Source organism: Podarcis muralis, chromosome 13, assembly GCF_964188315.1.
Source record: "Podarcis muralis chromosome 13, rPodMur119.hap1.1, whole genome shotgun sequence".
Lineage (NCBI taxonomy): Eukaryota > Metazoa > Chordata > Lepidosauria > Squamata > Lacertidae > Podarcis > Podarcis muralis.
This window is the reverse complement of record NC_135667.1, coordinates 42,675,288-42,694,833: the sequence shown is the minus strand read 5'-3', so window position 1 is coordinate 42,694,833 and position 19,546 is coordinate 42,675,288. Positions and strand designations below refer to the sequence as shown.

The 19,546-nt window shown below is 46.3% G+C and overlaps 1 protein-coding gene across 2 annotated transcripts in view; it reads right to left on the bottom strand.

Moving 5' to 3' along the window:
- PIP4K2B (phosphatidylinositol-5-phosphate 4-kinase type 2 beta) overlaps positions 1 to 16,628 on the bottom strand; it is a 38,926-nt gene extending 22,298 nt beyond the window's left edge. Inside the window, exons 1-3 of one of the 2 annotated variants that reach the window (XM_028751950.2) lie at positions 15,924 to 16,628; positions 6,468 to 6,565; positions 1,052 to 1,148 (exon numbers count right to left, since the gene is read on the bottom strand). In XM_028751950.2, the coding sequence (XP_028607783.1) occupies positions 1,052 to 1,148; positions 6,468 to 6,565; positions 15,924 to 16,100 (372 nt within the window). In that variant the 5' untranslated portion in view covers positions 16,101 to 16,628. Of the gene's footprint in view, positions 1 to 1,051; positions 1,149 to 6,467; positions 6,566 to 15,900 lie in introns of both variants that reach the window. The other variant, XM_028751952.2, reaches the window with a different exon arrangement.
- Between the last annotated feature and the right edge of the window lie 2,918 nt (positions 16,629 to 19,546).

Sequence of the window (19,546 nt, the reverse complement as noted above, 5' to 3'; positions counted from 1 at the left end):
CCACCTGAACAGCACAAAAGGGGAGATTTATAGCCCCTGTATGCCCCAAGCCCAAGCATTTAGGAGCACCGAAAACACAAGGTGCTTCCATTTCAAGACAACGGTGTATGAGCTCTCTTGCAGACAACAGAGTCACTCCGAAATAAATACGCTAAATCAATTGCCCATGTACGTGCACAGAATACAGTAGATTTAGCCGAAAGGCAACACATGGAGAACTGCACCAATCATTGCACAGCACCCTTAATTACTATTATTGTATAATTGTAAGATTATTGTGAAGGGACGCAGTGGTGCTGTGGGTTAAACCACAGAGTCTAGGACTTGCCGATCAGAAGGTCGGTGGTACGAATCCCCACGACAGAGTGAGCTCCCGTTGCTCGGTCCCAGCTCCTGCCAACCTAGCAGTTCAAAAGCACATCAAAGTGCAAGTAGATATATAGGTACTGCTCCAGCAGGAAGGTAAACGGCGTTTCCGTGCGCTGCTCTGGTTTGCCAGAAGCGGCTTAGTCATGCTGGCCACATGACCCGAAAGCTGAATACCGGCTCCTTCGGCCAGTAAAGCAAGATGAGCGCCGCAACCCCAGAGTCGGCCACGACTGAACCTAATGGTCAGGGGTCCCTTTACCTTTACGATTATTGTACAATATTAGAAAGTTGTAGAATCTCAGAAGAGGCATGGCTGTGGTTATCATAAAGGGGCTCTGCACTTCTGAATTTGCCACAGCGCTGCAGGCTTTCCTTTCCATTGCTTGCACGGTCAGCTATTGCTATCTTCCTCCTCAGTGAACCTCCCCACTTCCCGATCTCATCCCCATGAAAAGTAACCCTGCTACCAAGGACTAGTATCTTTGGCCCTTGGCTCATCCAGCATCCTTTGCCCTGGATCTGTCTTGCTTCCAGTGAAGCAAGCTTCCTCCTGCAAAGACTTCCCCACTGGCCTCACCTGCAAACAAACCCCAATCCCCTGCACCAAACCCTCTGCAAAAACTACTCCCAACATATTGCAACCTTTTGTTTCGACTCATCCGCTTGCTTGAATGCTCCGTACCTGATAATCTTGATCGTCAATCGCAAACCTTTCGCGGAGATTTCGGAACACCAGCGGGCAGTACTCCTTGAATTTGAAGCGACTTGGGAGGTTCTCCCTGGAAGAAGATGCAGAGAAGCTGTCTTTCTTTTCTTTTATTTAAATAATCTTTATTGATTTAAATTACACTTATACAAAGAATTTACAATCTCATACTACAAAAAGAAGAAACAGTTAAGGGAAAAAAGAAAATACAGAAAAAAGAAAGAAAAGCAAATTTATGTACATAAAAAAACCCTAATCTTCCTAATTAATACTTAATTAAACACTTAAATAAAAAAGACTTCTGACAAAACGAGTCTTCCAATCTTTCAGCATTTAGATGTAATTTGGTTTTGTATATGCACTAACTCACCGTCTCCATGCTTTATGGAGCACAAGCGAAAAGTGTTCTCTAATATTAAACCTTTTTTAAAAAATGGAATCATTACTTCTGCCTCTTCGTGAGCAGTCCTGAGATCTCCCCTTCGCAAGATGGCAAAAACTCATGTCAACCTCTTTCAGGATGGGACGGAATTCTCTTAATTCCTATAATTTTGTGTAGTGTACAGTCACTGTTCTTTTGCCATAACTCGACCCAAAGCTGGTAGCAAACGAGTTCTATGACCTGGGCATGTGCAGGCTTCCAAGGAGGAAGTGTGGTCTGCATAATTAGGCTCTATCACTTAGTGGTTTGACATGCTAGTTCACGTTTAGCTTTTATCCTAATAACACATGCCACAAATCAGCCAATGTCATCTTGAATCACACCTTGCGACACTTGAGGGATCACCCAAAGAACGGAACAACCATTCATGGCTGTAACTGGTGCATTTGGCAATGTTCCAGATTGCAAAAAGAGCCCTCCCCTCCATTCTGTTGATGGAGATCTCTGCTGGATCAAAGAGAGAGCTGGTTCAATCAGAGCTGTATTTTCAATGCTGACGTTGTCACTGTAGTACTTGTGACTGTCCACTACACAAATGTTAGTATTGGTGCCAGCTCATAAAGGAACAATAGTCACAGGCCACCATAAGAGAACAGAACCCTGGACTAAATTGGATCGGTGTGAAACCACATAGCAACTCCAGCTTTTAATGTGGTTTTCATTACTGAGGTCCAGCTCCGAGAGCCTTCTGGCGGGTCCCTCACTGCGAGAAGCCAAGTTACAGGGAACCAGGCAGAGGGCCTTCTCGGTAGTGGCGCCCTCCCTGTGGAACACCCTCCCACCAGATGTCAAAGAGAACAACAACTACCAGACTTTTAGAAGACATCTGAAGGCAGCCCTGTTTAGGGAAGCTTTTAATGTTTGATGTATTTATATATATATATATTTATTTATTTTTTATAAATTTTTTATTGCGTTTCTTTCCATAGTTTTATAGGTTACAAACAAATAACATAATTGCAAGAAACAAATTTTCCCTTTTTTTAACAACAAAAACAAACAAAAACAACTTGGACTTCCCCACCCCTTCCGATTCTGCGTTATTTAAATTTAACAATGTCAGCATTTTGTTACCTTATTTCATGCCTTATTGTAACTTTCAAATGTTATGTACCCAGATTCAATATATTGTATCTCAATTTCAATACCTTTAAAATAAACATAACATGTTCGATTCAAATTGTCTCCTTTTCTCTTTTGTCACTTATTTTACAATTTACTTAATCATAATTGCTAAAGCATAGCATTTCCTAATCATGCACTGTCTTAAGATTCATACAGCTTGTAATGTTTTTGCAAATAGTCTTTAAATTTTTTCCAGTCCTCCTCAATTGTTTCTTTATCCAGATCTCGTGTATTTATATATATTTTTGGGGGAAGCCGCCCAGAGTGGCTGGGGAAGCCCAGCCAGATGGGCGGGGTATAAATAAATAAATTATTATTATTATTATTATTATTATTACTACTACTACTACTACTACTGTGCCTTTTGCTAGATAGCAGTTTGTCAAAGCCTTCCATAACCACCCGATTACCATTGCATCATGCCTTGTTCACCTCCCTTCTTGGCAGATTTTCTCAGACAATGTTTACTATTGCACCACAGCAATACTCTCTAGAGCTGATGTGACCAATAGATAAAAGTTCAGCCTCTCCCTGATTTTTAATCCTGCCAATCGAATCCAATGGAAGACAAGTGGGTGATTCCTCTTGATGTGTGCTGTGACGCTCTTGTTAGGACTTGCACTTTCACTCTGCCCAGCAACTTAGAGGAGTTGGCAGTGTTTGTGCAGAGATAACCCCCAGCTTTTCAGAAGACACTGGCTTAATCTTATATAGCAACTGGATCCATTTACATCTGTACCAAGTACAGTGGTGCCTCGCAAGACGAAATTAATTCGTTCCGCAAGTTTATTCTTCTTGCGGGTTTTTCGTCTTGCGAAGCACGGTTTCCCATAGGAATGCATTGAAAATCAATTAATGCGTTCCTAGGGAAACCGCTTGCCAGGCTGGCGGTGCGGAGAAGGGCTTTTCTCCCCACCGCAAGCCTTCAGGACAGGTACGGGAACAGAGGGGAAGGCGCGCAGCGCTTTCCCTCTGTTCCCGGGGCTTGCGTGGGAGGAGGGTTTTTCCTCCCCACCGCCAACATTCAGAACAGCATTCTGAATGTTGGCGGTGGGAAGGAAAACCCTCCTCCCACCCCAAGTCTTCAGGAAAGCCATCCGAAGCCGGGCGGCGGGAGAAGGCGTTCCCGCCCCGCCGCCCGGCATCGGAGCTTCGTTCCGATGCCGGGCGGCGGGAGGAGGCGTTCCCGCCCCGCCGCCCGGCTTCGGAGCTTCGTTCCGATGCCGGGCGGCGGGAGGAGGCGTTCCCGCCCCGCCGCCCGGCATCGGAGCTTCGTTCCGATGCCGGGCGGCGGGCGGAGGCGTTCCCGCCCCGCCGCCCGGCTTCGGAGCTTCGTTCCGAAGCCGGGCGGCGGGAGGAGGTCCGAGGACAGTGGGGAAGACGCGCTGCGCTTCCCCGCTGTCCCGGAGATTTCCCTATGGGCTTTCGTCTTGCGAAGCAAGCCCATAGGGAAATTCGTTTTGCGAAGCGCCTCCAAAACGGAAAACCCTTTCGTCTAGCGGGTTTTCCGTCTTGCGAGGCGTTCGTCTTGCGGGGTACCACTGTAAAGGCCTTTCCCCCTTGTGTCTCTGCAGAGTCACATTGGTGGGTATGTGCCAGCCAGATATCTTAACGTGCTGCAGAAGTTATGGCACCTATACCAGCACATGTCTGACCAGAACCCATCCCATAAACCTGAACTGGGGCACATTACATGTGTTGGGATACTGCCGAGGAGACGGGGGGCAGCAGGCAGGCCCCCAACTGGCTCCAGCCACCAGCCGGCAGCCGGACGATCACCGGTCTCCCTTGGAACAGCATCCATCAGCGACACAAGCCTCAGATATGTTTAGAGACCCATGCACGCTCTATCAGCAGAGTGAATAAATCTTCTCACAGCAGAAGTGGAGGACAGAGGCAGATGTAAGCATTAATTACAGGCATTTATTCAGCATAGTTCAGGGACAAAGGAAAACATGTCTGCTTCCCTTCGTCTCCAGCAAAACAGCTAAAAGCAAAAGCAATATGCAAACGGAAGTTCCCAGCAGACTTGCTGGAAGTAAACAGGCATGTGACACACAACAGTCATGCCTGTTCCCTTTTAAGGTGGAACGGAACTATATCCTAACAACATGCTCCCCTTGCACAAATGTTGAAAGTACTTCTGAAGAGTACATTGCTCTGGAATAGTACAAGAGTACAGTCGTACCTTGGAAGTCAAATAGCTTAGTTCCGGAACGTTTTGGCTCCCAAACATTGCAAATCCATACATGCCTGTTTCCTGCAGCCTATCAGAAGCCGTACTTTGGGTTTCAAACATTCTGGAAGTCGAACGGACTTCCGGAACGGATTCCATTCCAAGGTACGACTGTACAACTAACATAGTGCAGAAGACCAAGGCATAACCCCTTGAAGAGTTATTAAAAGGTGCAGTGGAAATTATCCTTCCCTTTCATCAATGTCTATGAAACATTTTTGCAAGGAGTGGTCACCTAGAACAAATATTATGGCAAGGTACCAATTTGCAGCACAGTATTACGCCTCTTTACTTGGAATCCCCACTGTGTTCAACAGGTCAAATTCCCAACTAAGTGTTCCCAGGATACTAACCCCAGCTAGTTTGTTCCCCACCCCTATGTTCAAAGGCCGGGCAAATGAATTTCCTGCACCCCGAATCCTACATTTAGACAGAAACAAATATTGTCCTTCCTTTTATGGGAAGTTATTCTGTTCTTGGTTTCTTCTGCAAGGTGTGGTAGATGCTACCCTGAATATATCAGTCTCCTGAAGGAGAATAAGGTAGCCTCAAATCAGATTCCAAAACGTTCATGGTCAAAATATACAGAAGCAGTTGAAAAGCACTAAGCGCTAAAAATTGCAAGGTTAATGAACAGTGTAGCCACAAAATGCACAATCTAAGTGTTCCTTGGTTTCATAACAGCTGTCCAGAGGCAGGGAGGGGAAACTGTGGGCAAGCTAATCTTGAGCTAAAGCGGTAAGAGCTCTTTCCATATGCAATGCAAGATGCATCTGTGTCTCTTGTTAACACAGGTTTAAACTGCTGAATGATGGAATGAATTTGAAACACACAAAACCATAGCATTAGCATATGGGGTGTTTATTTATATGCAATTAACTTCACAAACACCCCAAGAACACACATATACACCTCGGGTGCTGTTCAGTTAAAATCCATTCATTCCCCCACAAATTAAAAATCATTAGTTTTAGGATTTTGCCAATTGCTTCCTGTGGCAGTTTCGTCATATTCTTTTCGGCTTCTGCTTAAAACACTTTTGTGCGGGCGAGCCTATCCAGACCTGTAGAAGTTACATTTTTGCAAACCACTTGAGAGCTTTTCTTATAAAAAGAACAGATATATAAATTTTGTTAAGTGAAAATAAACATATGGAAGGAGGTCTCCTTTTAAGGTATGCAGGTCCAAAACCATGATAGGCTGAAAATGTAATTGTGTTTTAAGAATCAGAACATCAAACTGGGCTTGAAAGCATAAAAACTTGTAAGTAGCCATATGCAGCTGGGCCTGAATAGGAGTTGTAATGTTTCCCACGGCCTGTCTTTTTCAAAAGATGAGCTGCAGCTTCCAAGCTGCATCCACACACCAGCAGGGTTTAGAGTACACAGACAGACACGTGGGAAATTGTATATAAATCCACGCTCCTCTCTGGTCTATGATTCTCGTTTCTTTCACCTCCATTGCAAAGTGACTCCTGTGAAATTATGGGCGATACATCATTGTACATAAAGTAAAAAGAAACCGGCTATTTATATACTGAAGTTCCTATCTAGGGAGGAATCAGATCAAAAGTTACGTTCATTACTCACTTGTTGAAAAGATGATTGTCCACCTTAATCTTGCTGTAGGCCTTAAAGTCATCTGGCATTAACATAACTGGGACAGGGACATTACTCAATTCGTTAATCTGAAAAAGAAACACAAAATCTAAATAGGCAGGGAAGGGAGAGGGAAAAGAAAACCATCTGTACTGCTGGCACTTGTGAGCACAGAGCCAATAAACCCCATTAAACTTTCACTGGGAGAGTCAGCGCTAAGTGAGGACCTGCAGAATTGTACAGAACAGAAACCAGATTTATATTCAACCACACGCTTAATGCATTGCCACACTGAATTCCCTGCTGCGTTTACTGAGCAGGTACAATCCTGAGGCTACAGCTGCCCATGCCATGCATTTATGGGAACTGGAATCCAGTCTTATGAACTCATTGGCAAAGCTTGGATGGGTATATCTTGGCATATAAAGCTGGGATGTGAACAAACATGTTGTCCACACACACAAACTCTTTGTTCCTCCTTTGCAGCAAGCCATGATTCCTCCCTTTGAACTACTTTGTATTAATGAGACCCTAAATAATAAGGGAGGGGACACGGGTGGCGCTGTGGGTTAAACCACAGAGCCTAGGGCTTGCCGATCAGAAGGTCGGCAGTTCGAATCCCCATGACGGGGTGAGCTCCCGTTGCTCCTGCCAACCTAGTAGTTCGAAAGCACGTCAAAGTGCAAGTAGATAAATAGGTACCACTCCAGCGGGAAGGTAAACGGCATTTCCATGCACTGCTCTGGTTCGCCAGAAGCGACTTAATCATGCTGGCCACATAATAATAATAATAATAATAATAATAATAATAATAATAATAATAAAATTTATTTATATCCCGCCCTCCCCAGCCGAAGCCGGGCTCAGGGAGGCTAACAACAATAAAACAGTACAAAAGTACAGCATAAACAACACTCTAAAATCACTCATAAAATTAATGAATGACCCAGAAGCTGTACGCTGGCTCCCTCGGCCAATAAAGCGAGATGAGCGCTGCAACCCCAGAGTTGGCCACGACTGGACCTAATGGTCAGGGGTCCCTTTACCTTTAAATAATAGGGGTAGGGCTTCCAATAACTACAAAATTCTACTTAGTAAAGTATTGGGCTCTTCCCAGGGGCTACGATCAGTGTGGGAGAGTAATCTGGGCCTTCAGAGAAAGTATGGAAAGCAATATGGTGTAAACCCCCCACTTAAAACCATCTCTGTAAGAATACAGGAAGCCACTTTGAAAACATTGCTAAGATGGCATCGGACTCCACTCTGCCTAGTTAGAATTGGCAAAGGCTACTTCAGTTTATGTTGGGAGGGTTGTGGACACGCTGAACCGTTGCTTCACATGTGGTGGGATTGTTGCGTAGTTCAGAGATTCTGGATCCAAACTTTTGACACTACAGTGGTACCTTGGGTCTCAAACTTAATCCGTTCCGGAAGTCCGTTCCAAAACCAAAGCTTTCCAAAACCAAGGCGCGCTTTCCCATAGAAAGTAATGCAAAATGGATTAATCCGTTCCAGACTTTTAAAAACAACCCCTAAAACAGCAATTTAACATGAATTTTACTATCTAACGAGACCATTGATCCATAAAATGAAAGCAATGAACCATGTACTGCAGTCACACAATCAATCAATCAATCAATCAATCAATCAGTTGCTGAACTGGGTTCCACACAGTCAAAAGAGCCACAAAAACAAAAAGAGCCACAAAAACAAAAACGCAAAATAAATAGCAAAAACAGACAGACCTCAGCGTAATGCTCAAAACGGAAGTGTTGGCACTCAAATCGTCAGCGTAACACACAAATTGTCAGCATAACACTCAAAACGGAGCACGTTCAGCTTCCGATAAAAGTTCGCAAACCGGAACACTTACTTCCGGGTTTGCACTGTTTGGGCTCCAAGTTGCTTGAGTACCAAGGCGTTTGAGAACCAAGGTACCACTGTATCTCCATAATTACTTCACAGGTACTTTTCTCAGACCCAGCTTTAATAATAATAATAATAATAATAATAATAATAATAATAATAATAATAATAATAATAATAATATATTATTTATACCCCACCCATCTGGCTGGGTCCCCCCAGCCACTCTGGGCGGCTTCCAACAAAACACTAAAATACAATAACCTATTAAACATTAAAAGCTTCCCTAAAGAGGGCTGCCTTTAGATGTATTCTAAAAGTTTAGTAGTTATTTTTCTCTTTGACATCTGGTGGGAGGGCATTCCACAGGCTGGGTGCCACTACCGAGAAGGCCCTCTGCCTGGTTCCCTGTAACTTGGCTTCTCATAGGGAGGGAACCGCCAGAAGGCCCTCGGCGCTGGACCTCAGTGTCCGGGCACTGCTATCCTTGGAGTTTGGGACCAACTCATCTATCACGCATAAATCTCTTGTGATCATACTTCCTGCGGCGGCCAGTGGCTGCCCATTGGAAGTCCAAATCACTTCCTTCTCAGGAAGAGTGGCCAGCGAAAGAATGGGACATTGCATTGTCAGAACATCTGACATATAACCAGAGAGGCCTCAGTGGTTCATAAAAAATGGATCCTTTCTACTCAATATGGCATACGTTTTTCTCCTGCGCTAACTCAACTGAACAGCCCAATAAACCCCTTGCTTTACAGACAAGTATGTGGAGAGGTTTTGTTGAGAACTGAACTGACCCACCTTTTTCTCCTCGTGCAACAAGTGAAAATGACACTGCACTTTCAGTAGTTTATTGGCTTTTTTACTCCACCCATGTATCTGTGGGTTTTTTTTGTACTTTTACATATATTTTTACTCACTGTATCTATCAATTTTATTGTATTCTGTATGTGTTTATGCCAATAAACTTTTAATTCTTTTTTAAAGCCATGATTCAGCTAGGAAGCCTCTGATTAACCACAGTTTCCCATTTCATCTAAACCAGGAAACTATGGTTAGCCACAGCACATATTAAACCAGTTTGAATAGGCTCACATTGTAAGATAATTTGGGACAGTCACATTTTACAGGCAAAGCCCATTCACTGTGGATTTGCATGACACTCTTCCATGGGCATGAACAGTCCACATTAGAAAAAATAAACTTATCTGTGTCCAGTCAATCAAAATTCTGTGTCATGAAAAGCAGAATACTACAACCTAAGTAATGCAATTATTTCTCTCTCATTTGTGTAGGATTTATTCTCATTTAATATTCAAGGGACTATAACAGGAAGGGACGGAGGGCTTGCCCCTGACTACTGGAAAGCTTTTGCAGTTCCTTACATTACAGGAAGCACCACCCACCCACTTTCAACCATGGCAGTGGAAAAACTTGCGCTCTCTCTCTCTATACAGTGGTACCTCGGGTTACATACGCTTCAGGTTACAGACTCCACTAACCCAGAAATAGTACCTCGGGTTAAGAACTTTAATTCAGGGTGAGAACAGAAATCGTGCTCCAGCGGCGCGGCAGCAGCAGAAGGCCGCATTAGCTAAAGTGGTGCTTCAGGTTAAGAACAGTTTCAGGTTAAGAACGGACCTCCGGAATGAATTAAGTACTTAACCTGAGGTACCACTGTATATATATGACCCTTTACAGTATAGGAGCCGAGTGCAAAGTACGGTAAAAAACATTCCAGCTCTATACTGCAGGTGAGGAGTTGCAGGCATTTGAGAATTTGCAAAACACCCAGGAGAGATTCAACTGGAAACACAAATAGAACAGAAAAGACTCACTGAGGTAACTGGGAATAATTATTTTTCATTGCAGTACCAGACCAGCTCGATGGTCAGGGAAGCAATGTCACTTTGCCTTCTCAGAATACCATCTCCCATGCCAGTTTTCCAGTACAACAGGGTTTCCCATTTTTGAGAGTTCACACCTGGTGTTGGAGCTGCAGGACACGTTAGGGATTCCTTTAGCACCCTGTCCGCACCACTACCAAATAGTCTCCTTATCTGACTTGGCGTTGAGAATTCCCAAGAATTTAATCCTGGGAGACTTCAAGAGCCATGACAAGACCCCTCAAGCAGGAGTAGCCCAGTCATTTAGCAGTGTTTGAAACTCCCCAGGCGCCAGGCACAATTCAAAGTGTTGGTGTTGACTTTTAAAGCCCTAAACGGCCTCAGTCCCGTATACCTGAAGGAGCATCTCCACCCCCATCATTCTGCCCAGACACTGAGGTCCAGCTCCAAGGGCCTTCTGGCAGTTCCCTCACTGCGAGAAGTAAGATTACAGGGAACCAGGCAGAGGGCCTTCTCGGTAGTGGCACCCGCCCTGTGGAACGCCTTCCCACCAGATGTCAAAGAGAAAAACAACTACCAGACTTTTAGAAGACATCTGAAGGCAGCCTTGTTTAGGGAAGCTTTTAATGTTTAATAGACTATTGTATTTTAATATTCTGTTGGAAGCCGCCCAGAGTGGCTGGGGAAACCCAGCCAGATGGGCGGGGTAATAATAATAATAATAATAATAATAATAATAATAATAATAATAATTGCGACTGGCCTGGGTCCAATTGCGACCACATGGAGATCCCTGGATGCCAGGCTGGCAACTGACATCTCCATCTGACTGGCCTCTCCGACTTCCTTAGGCAGGTAAGCTTAAGAAGGGCTTATTTAATGTGTTTATATCCCACCTTTTTCTCCAAGGAGTACATGGTTCACCCCATGTTCTCAGTTAATCCCTACAACAACCCTGTGAAGTAGGTTAAGAGGCTGGGACTGGCCAAGGTCACCCAGTCAGCTTCATGACCGAGTGGGAATTTGAAATTTCGTCTCCCAGGTTCTAGTCTGACTAACCACTTAAACCCAGATGCCAACTTTGCTGCCACATATACCCAAACAGCACCATCACTGGACCCAACAACATCAAACATACCATCTCAGGCCAACTTATCGCTCATCTTCTAACATTGTGTATACCATCAAATGCCAGCAGTGCCCTTCAGCTCTCGGGTTAAGTACTTAATTCGTTCCGGAGGTCCGTTCTTAACCTGAAACTGTTCTTAACCTGAAGCACCACTTTAGCTAATGGGGCCTCCTGCTGCTGCCGCTCCGCCGGAGCACGATTTCTGTTCTCATCCTGAAACAAAGTTCTTAATCCGAGGTAATATTTCTGGGTTAGCGGAGTCTGTAACCTGAAGCGTATGTAACCTGAAGCGTATGTAAAGTGAGGTACCACTGTATTGGAAACAGGCCCTTTGAAGACCTACCCATGCTTCATACCTGCCCCTCAGTATAATAATAAAAATAATAATAATAAATTTTATTTGTACCCAGCCCTCCCTGACTGGAGCTGGGCTCAGAGCGGCTAACATCATATAAATAGCACAGTATACATAAAAACAGGCATCAATTAATTAAAATACATCTTAAAATTAATTCAGACAAATTAAAATCTGGACACATGGCAGTTATCAGGTTAAGACTGAGAGCGGTTAATATTTGCCAGGACCAACTGTTTTCACTGATCCTATAAGGACCTGTGAACAGGCCTCACCCCCTTTGAAACCCCCAAAGCTAGTGCCTCCAGAATTTCTAGTAGCCAAGGCATATTGTTCTTCCCTGAATCTAAATTGGCAGCACACTTCATGCTTATACTTGTGAAATTAAGAGAAGATTCTGTCGCTCGGTGACATAAAAATGACTTTGCACGCAGAAAGGCGGACTTTCACTCCCCAGCATTTCCAGGTCAGGTACCAAAGTTGGAAAAGACCCCTTTGCCTGAGTCCCTGGAGAGCAGCTGCTATTTAGTCCTGCAGACCATTCTCGTCTGCTGTCTACTATTATGCCTCTTATTTTTATGCACCGTAAAATATGTTCTTAATGTTGTGCACCGCCCTGGGATCTTTTGAAAAAAGGTGGTATATAAATCAAATTAATAATAACGATAACGATAACAACAACAACAATAACCACGATAAAGAAATCCACACAATTTGTTTCCTGAGAAGAGCCAAATGACTAAGAAGTCAAACCGTTTCTGTGAACTACCAACTCTGAGCCACACTGAAGGGGCAACTAGCAAGGCTCTCCCATGTCTGACAGGGGATAGCCAAGTACCTTCAAGAAGGGCAGAGGCAGGGCATTAAGGCAAGAACTGCGGTTTCCCCTCAGCAATCTGAGGTATCCTACCCCTGCCACGTGGAGGCTCTATTGAGCTGTTGGGACTAATAGTTGCATACCCATAAAGAGGTAAAGGTAAAGGGACCCCTGACCATTAGGTCCAGTCGTGGCCGACTCTGGGGTTGCGGCGCTCATCTCGCTTTATTGGCCGAGGTTATTGTACAGCTTCTGGGTAATGTGGCCAGCATGACTAAGCCGCTTCTGGCGAACCAGAGCAGCGCACGGAAACGCCGTTTACTTTCCCGCCGGAGCGGTACCTATTGATCTACTCGCACTGGCATCCTTTTGAACTTCTAGGTTGGCAGGAGCAGGGACCGAGCAACGGGAGCTCACACCGTCGCGGGGATTCGAACCGCCGACCTTCTGATCGGCAAGTCCTAGGCTCTGTGATTTAACCCACAGCGCCACCCATAAATGAATCTAATTACCTTTAAGCCTTTTATGCTGGTGGCCAGCATCACCTCTGGCAACAAGAAATCCCACAGATTAACAACTATGTGGCCCTCTGTCCAACCCAAACCTACCCAACCCATTGGGCAGGATTGGTCAAAGCTATTCCCTTTTTATTCACTGCATTTGCCTGGCGACTTTCCTATTACTCGAGGCAACTTAAAACAAATTGAAAAACGCAGTTGCAACAAAACACGCCATTAAATCAATATTACAAAATTACAGGTCAGCTGCAGCAAGTAAAAGCACTGCTTGTAAATTCAAGCCGTCCAGTTTCTTTACTCAATTCATGAAGCCCTACACAAAAAATAATAATGCAGGTCTCCTTTGCCCTCCAGTTTCCTGCTGCCAAAGTTGACATTCTCTCAACTTGCTACTGCATTTTGTCTCAGGGTTAGCAGAGGCAGAGGAATATCCAATAATCCGAGAGTGAGGTGTGGTTTCACAGAGTTTATGCATGACACATAGGACAACACTGCCATATTTATCACAGGGAATGTGAAAGTCCTGGGGAAGGCGGCACTTTGCTCATGTAAGTTATGCATGGCGCCAATATTCTGTTAAGATTCCTGAACAGACAGCATTGTTCCCAGTCCACAGGAGGTGGGCTCTGCCAGGCATAGGCAAACTCGGCCCTCCAGATGTTTTGAGACTACAATTCCCATCATCCCTGACCACTGGTCCTGTTAGCTAGGGATGATGGGAGTTGTAGTCCCAAAACGTCTGGAGGGCCGAATTTGCCTATGCCTGTGCTACTCAATAAATGCCCCACCAGTTATCTGGGGCCATTTTATCAACCACAGCTAGCAAACACCTTTAGGGCACAGGTGGGAAACGTGGAATTTGCAGTCCTCCAGATGTTGGACAACGCCCATCAACCCCCTGGCCATGCCCCTTGGGTCATGGGGACTGGAGTTCCACAACACGTGGGTGGCTGGTGTACAAATGATTGCAACCAAAATGCCTATTAAATTGCAACAGTTGATAAGATGGTTGTGTAGCATTTATCTGGCACACTGTTGCATACTGAAAATGTTGCCATCTTCTCTCGCTCTCCACCCAGAAACTCGGGAAGGTACCCTTCCCATTTGACACAGGTGATCAATAGAGTAGAAATAAATTGCAACAGAGCGAGCTCAAGATGAATGAGGATTGGAACCCAGATTCAGCAAAACAGTTCTGTCCTCAGGAGAGGAAGTGACCACTCATTTCTGTTACCTGGTGTAAAAGGAGGGGTTTTGAATAAGGCTGACAGAATCTCATTTGCCTGGTCACCGTAGCACCAAAAATAGTTGGGAAAATATTTGGAATATTTTACAAGCCTCATCAAGCGCCAAACCACCATCCAAAACTATGCATGCATGTTTTAAACTGTGAATTATTAAACCCAAGAAATCAGAATTCATCACGGCAAAATAATGTATTTATAGAAACAAGTTTGTGGTGTTCAGCTTACTCCAAACAGACACATCCAAGCCAATATAAAAGTGGAAACTTGCTTGCTTAGATCTGATTTAGGGTGCAATCCTACTTGCACTTATCTGGGAGTAAGTCCTACTGCAGGAAATTGGGCTTACTTCTGAGCAGAAACATGTAGGACTGTGGAGTTAATTGCTGAAGTGGCTGAAAAACCTTTTGTCTCTTCTTCCCATAACAGCTGAAGAGAAGGGTCAACAGGGAAAGCAACCCTAGATAAGGTAAACTGGGAGGTGGACTTGTACCTGCCTATCTCACTGTGTGAAATCGATGTGAAGGACATCCACGCAGAAGCCCTGCTGGATCAGACCAAAGGCCCACCAAGTCCAGCACTCTGCTCTCACAGTGGCTGACCAGATACCAATGGGAAGCCCATAAGCACAACATGAGCACAACAGCCCTCTCGCACTCGTGATCCCCAGCAACTGGGGACTTACTGCCTCCCAATACTAAGGTAGTATATAATCATGGGGATGCGGGTGGTGCTGTGGCTTAAAACCACAGAGCCTAGGGCTTGCTGATCAGAAGGTCGGCGGTTCGAATCTCCGCAACGGGGTGAGCTCCTGTTGCTCGGTCCCTGCTCCTGTCAACCTGCAAGTAGATAAATAGGTACCGCTCCTGCGGGAAGGTAAACAGCGTTTCTGTGAGCTGCTCTGGTTCGCCAGAAGCGGCTTAGTCATGCTGGCCACATGACCCGGAAGTTGTATGCCGGCTCCCTCGGCCAGAGTCGGCCACAACTGGACCTAATGGTCAGGGGTCCCTTTACCTTTTTATATAATCATGACTAGTAGGTACTGATAGACTTATCCTCCATGAATTTGCCTAATCCCCTTTTGAAATCATTCAAGATGGTGGCCACCACCACATTTTGTGGTGGCCTCTTCCAGAATTGAACTATGTGCTGTGTGAAGTCCATCCTTTTGGATGTTCCGATATTCAGCTTCAGTGGATGACCCCAAGCTGTTGTATCACGAGTATTATAACCTGCTCCTCACACTACCAGATTATTTTAAAATAGAGGTTGGGGAATGGGGACCCTCCAGATCTTGCTAGACTATATCTCCCATCAACCCTGACCATTGGGCTGATGGAAACTGCAGTACAGCGAAACCTGACAAGCCACCCGTTTCAAAAGATGGGAACTTTTAAATTCCCTTTTCCGCCAAGCATGTTCCCCTGCAGAATATGGATCCTAATCCATGTTGGCAACAGGACCTGCAAGAACTGGTTCTTCCGAGCTTAGTCACTGAAAACAAACAAACAGGTGATGCGAAAGATCTGCCACTAAGACTCATGGCATGAGAAGGTGTACCTCTCCTAATGGAGATGGATGAATGCCACATTTCGTCTCTCGCCTGTGCGTGACTCAAGGGAAGTGGGAGTCGGGATCTACCTACATTTGCATGCCGCTCTTGCTCACCGTGTGGTTGACTCCCCACATCAGGACGCTGAGGAGCGGCTCCGAGGCTCGGAAGAGCTTCACCTTCTGGCACACAAAATGCTTCTTCTTCGTCTTGGTCTTGGAAGCGCTCAGCGCCGCTCCGATGGCCGCGCCGACGTTCGCCGAGGCCGTGCCTCCGGTGCAGTTCGAAGCCATGGCGGCCAGGGGATTCTCCGGGCTCCTGGCTTGCCCAAAAACACCACCACCACCGCCGCGCACCCCTCACAGCCCCCTAAGAGCAGTGGGGCCTGAGCATGGTCCCTTTCAAATACCCACTTATTGATGCTATTTGGGTGAAAGGCACACCCCTTCCGCTACCACAGCTCAAAATGGCACCACTTGCCCCATGCGCTGGCACTGCCTGGCATTCCCCGGAGAGGCACCCCCAAAACCAAAAGTTGCCCCCTTCAGTCCCCTAAGTGGTACCTCCTGCCTCCCTCTGCCCCCCTTGCTGAATGCAGTGGTATCACCCTCGACGGGGCCCTCCTGAAGCACCACATGGAGCCTTCCTCACCCACGCGCAATGGAACATTCCCCCCCTCGCAGACACGCACACGTCAAGTCTGTGGCATGCCTCCCCGCCCGCCTCCCCCGAATGGTACCGCCCGGCCACGCCTCCTCAGAGCTGTTACCATTCCAAGCCCGTCAGTAGCACGCCCTCCCTCGCTCTCTTGCCCTCTCCCCCCCCCCGCGAGAGAATTCAGAGTGGTACCGCCCGCCGCCGCCGCCGCACCTGTATCACCTGAGCCGCTGGCTCGCAGCAGATCCCTCTCCCCCCTCCCCCGCTGCGTGCCACCAAGTGGTTCCGCTCAGAGAATCGGGCGTCGCGCTGCCACCCCCGCCGTCCGCATAATGGTCGCGCCCGCGCCCCACCCACCCGCTGTCAGCTGCCGAATAGCGCCGCCCGCCTCCCTAGCGAACCGAATCCGGGCGCTTGCCCGCCCCCCCCCCCCGCCTCACACACAGAGACACCCCTTCGCGGCCGCCAGAAGTAGTTTCGTCCGCGGGCAACACGTCGCCCCGCCCCGCCTGCCCACCTCCCTTCCACCTCTCCCTCCCCCCCCCCCGCGCTTCCTCCTCGGTGGTTTGCTCCACCGCGGAACGAGCACCCCGCGCGCTCGGCTCCTGCGCAGAGGCGTCAAGATGGCGTCGGCCGGAGGGAGGGGGGCGGGCGGCGGGGCGGGATGTACCATTTGCGCTTCAGCTGGGGGGAGAAAAGTGCTGCGAGGATAGTTAAAGCTGAGGCACGCGGGGGTTCCCCGTGAGGAGGGGAGAAAAAATATCAATCTGAGACTGGTTAAAGGGAGATTCGTGCAGCGGAACCCGAAAGATTTTCTCCACATCCCTTTCTTTCAGTATTAGTACGCTCCGGTAAAGAGAAAGTGACGTACAGATGGGAGGGACCACGCCTCTCCGTCTTACGACCAATCAGCGGAGAGGCGCCTGGAATTATGAATGGGGGAATTGCGATGGTACGTCAGGGACGTGGTGTTTTTGCAGACAGCGCTGCCTGTGGCTGGAGTGAACCTCACGCAATTATTGTAGAGCCATGTCTCCCTTTTCGCTCATAGATGTCATGCCTTCAGTAGCTACTCCACCCTATTTGCCAACCCAAAGAGAAAAAAGTGCCCAGTGTATGGGTAAATTTGAGCCCTTCTTTCTTTTCTTCTCCATTAAGCATTGTCTCCACCACAACTACCCAACTTCCAGCCCATTTTGGGCTGGTGGGGAATCATTCATTAAATAATAATAAAAATAGCAATTTTATTATTTATATCCCAGCCATCTGACTGGGTTTCCCCAGTCACTATGGCTGGCAGTACATAAAAAATTGTAAAACATTACACATTAAAAATTTCCCAATACAAGGCTGCCTTCAGATGTCTTCTGAAAGTCAGATAGTTGTTTATTTCCTTGACATCCCAAGGGGCGTTCCACAGGGCAGGCACTACTATCGAGAAGGCCCTTTGCTTGGTGCCCTGTAACCTCCCTTCTTGCAGTGAGGGAACTGCCAGAAGCCCTCGGAGCTGGACCTCAGTGTCTGGGCTGAACGATGGGGGTGGAGACATACTTTCAGGTATACTGGGCCGAGGCCATGTAGGGCTTTCAAGGTCAGCACCAACACTTAAAGAAGCCTAAAGAAAAAGGGTGACTACTCCCAGGTAAACCTCATGCCCACACACAAGACTGAAATCAATCAATCAGTCTAGTTCAACCCCATGCAACGCAGGAATCTTAGCTAAAGCATCCATGGCATCCACTCAACCTCTGCTTAAAAACTTCCAAGGAAGGAGAGTCTGCAACCGTTCCACTGTCGAACAGCTCTCACTGTCAGGAAGTTCTTTCTGATGCTTAGTCGGAATCTCCTTTCTTGTAACTTGAAGCCACTGGTTCGAGTCCTACCCTCCAGAGCACGAGAAAACAAGCTTGTTCCCTCTTCCATGGGACAGCGCTTGAGATATCCGAAGATGACTATCATGTCATATTCATAAGCTGGTCCACTTTATTTCTAGTTTCACAAAGTAAAGAGCAGTTTGGATGGGACAAAAGCCTAAAAATGATTGGGCTGAGGTGGAAGTGGACAGTGGTAATCATTATTCAAAGAGGGTGCGGTAGCCAAGAAGAAGGAAGCAAACATGTAGATGCTTGAGAATCACGATCCTGAGGGAAAGGAGAAGGAGAGAGTCTGAAGATCAGAAACAAGAAGCTAAGAAAATAAGAGGAAACAGAGAAATCTCATACAGTGGTACCTCGGGTTAAGTACTTAATTCGTTCCAGAGGTCCGTTCTTAACCTGAAACTGTTCTTAACCTGAAGCACCACTTTAGCTAATGGGGTCTCCTGCTGCTGCCGTGCCGCCGGAGCACGATTTCTGTTCTCATCCTGAAGCAAAGTTCTTAACCCGAGGTACTATTTCTGGGTTAGCAGAGTCTGTAACCTGAAGCGTATGTAACCCGAGGTACCACTGTACAGGGCAATGGGCCAGGAGGGAATTCTGGTAGGTATAAAGTCGCCATGTTAACTGTCAAAATACTAACATTCACTCCTGTGAATTATACAATCATTGTACTGTTGATTTTCTTAAGGGGCCCCTTTTCACCATTAAAAATGTAAGAACACAGCCAAAAGCAGCCAAGTAGTTTCTGCTATCTCTCTTCAAATTCTGTGCCATAAACAATGATAAGTAGATAGTAAAAAAAAATTTCAAAAAAATCTCATATTTAGTAGAAATTTTCTGGCACAACAGTTAACACACCTTTACAAATATAGAATAATGTGAAAGGGTAAAAAGCCAGGAAGAGTGAGTAGTCTTTCTTCTAAACTGTGCCTTGAGTTGAGGCGCTGGCTGCAGGGCACAGAGCAGCTGCTCCTTCATCCTCTCATATAGCTCTTTGTACCTATCCCAGGATTGTTTTAAAAGCCTTGTGGGTGGGGATGGTCACTGTCCTTGTAAGCAGTGTGTTTTGGGAACATACTTGACAGCCCTCTTTTCACTCTAAAAGGGCCTGTTTCCAAAGCCAGTTGCTACAAAACGGGAATTTGTGTGCTTCCCCCAGCCCTGCAATCACCGCACATTCTTCTGCCGTTCCACATGAAACACAA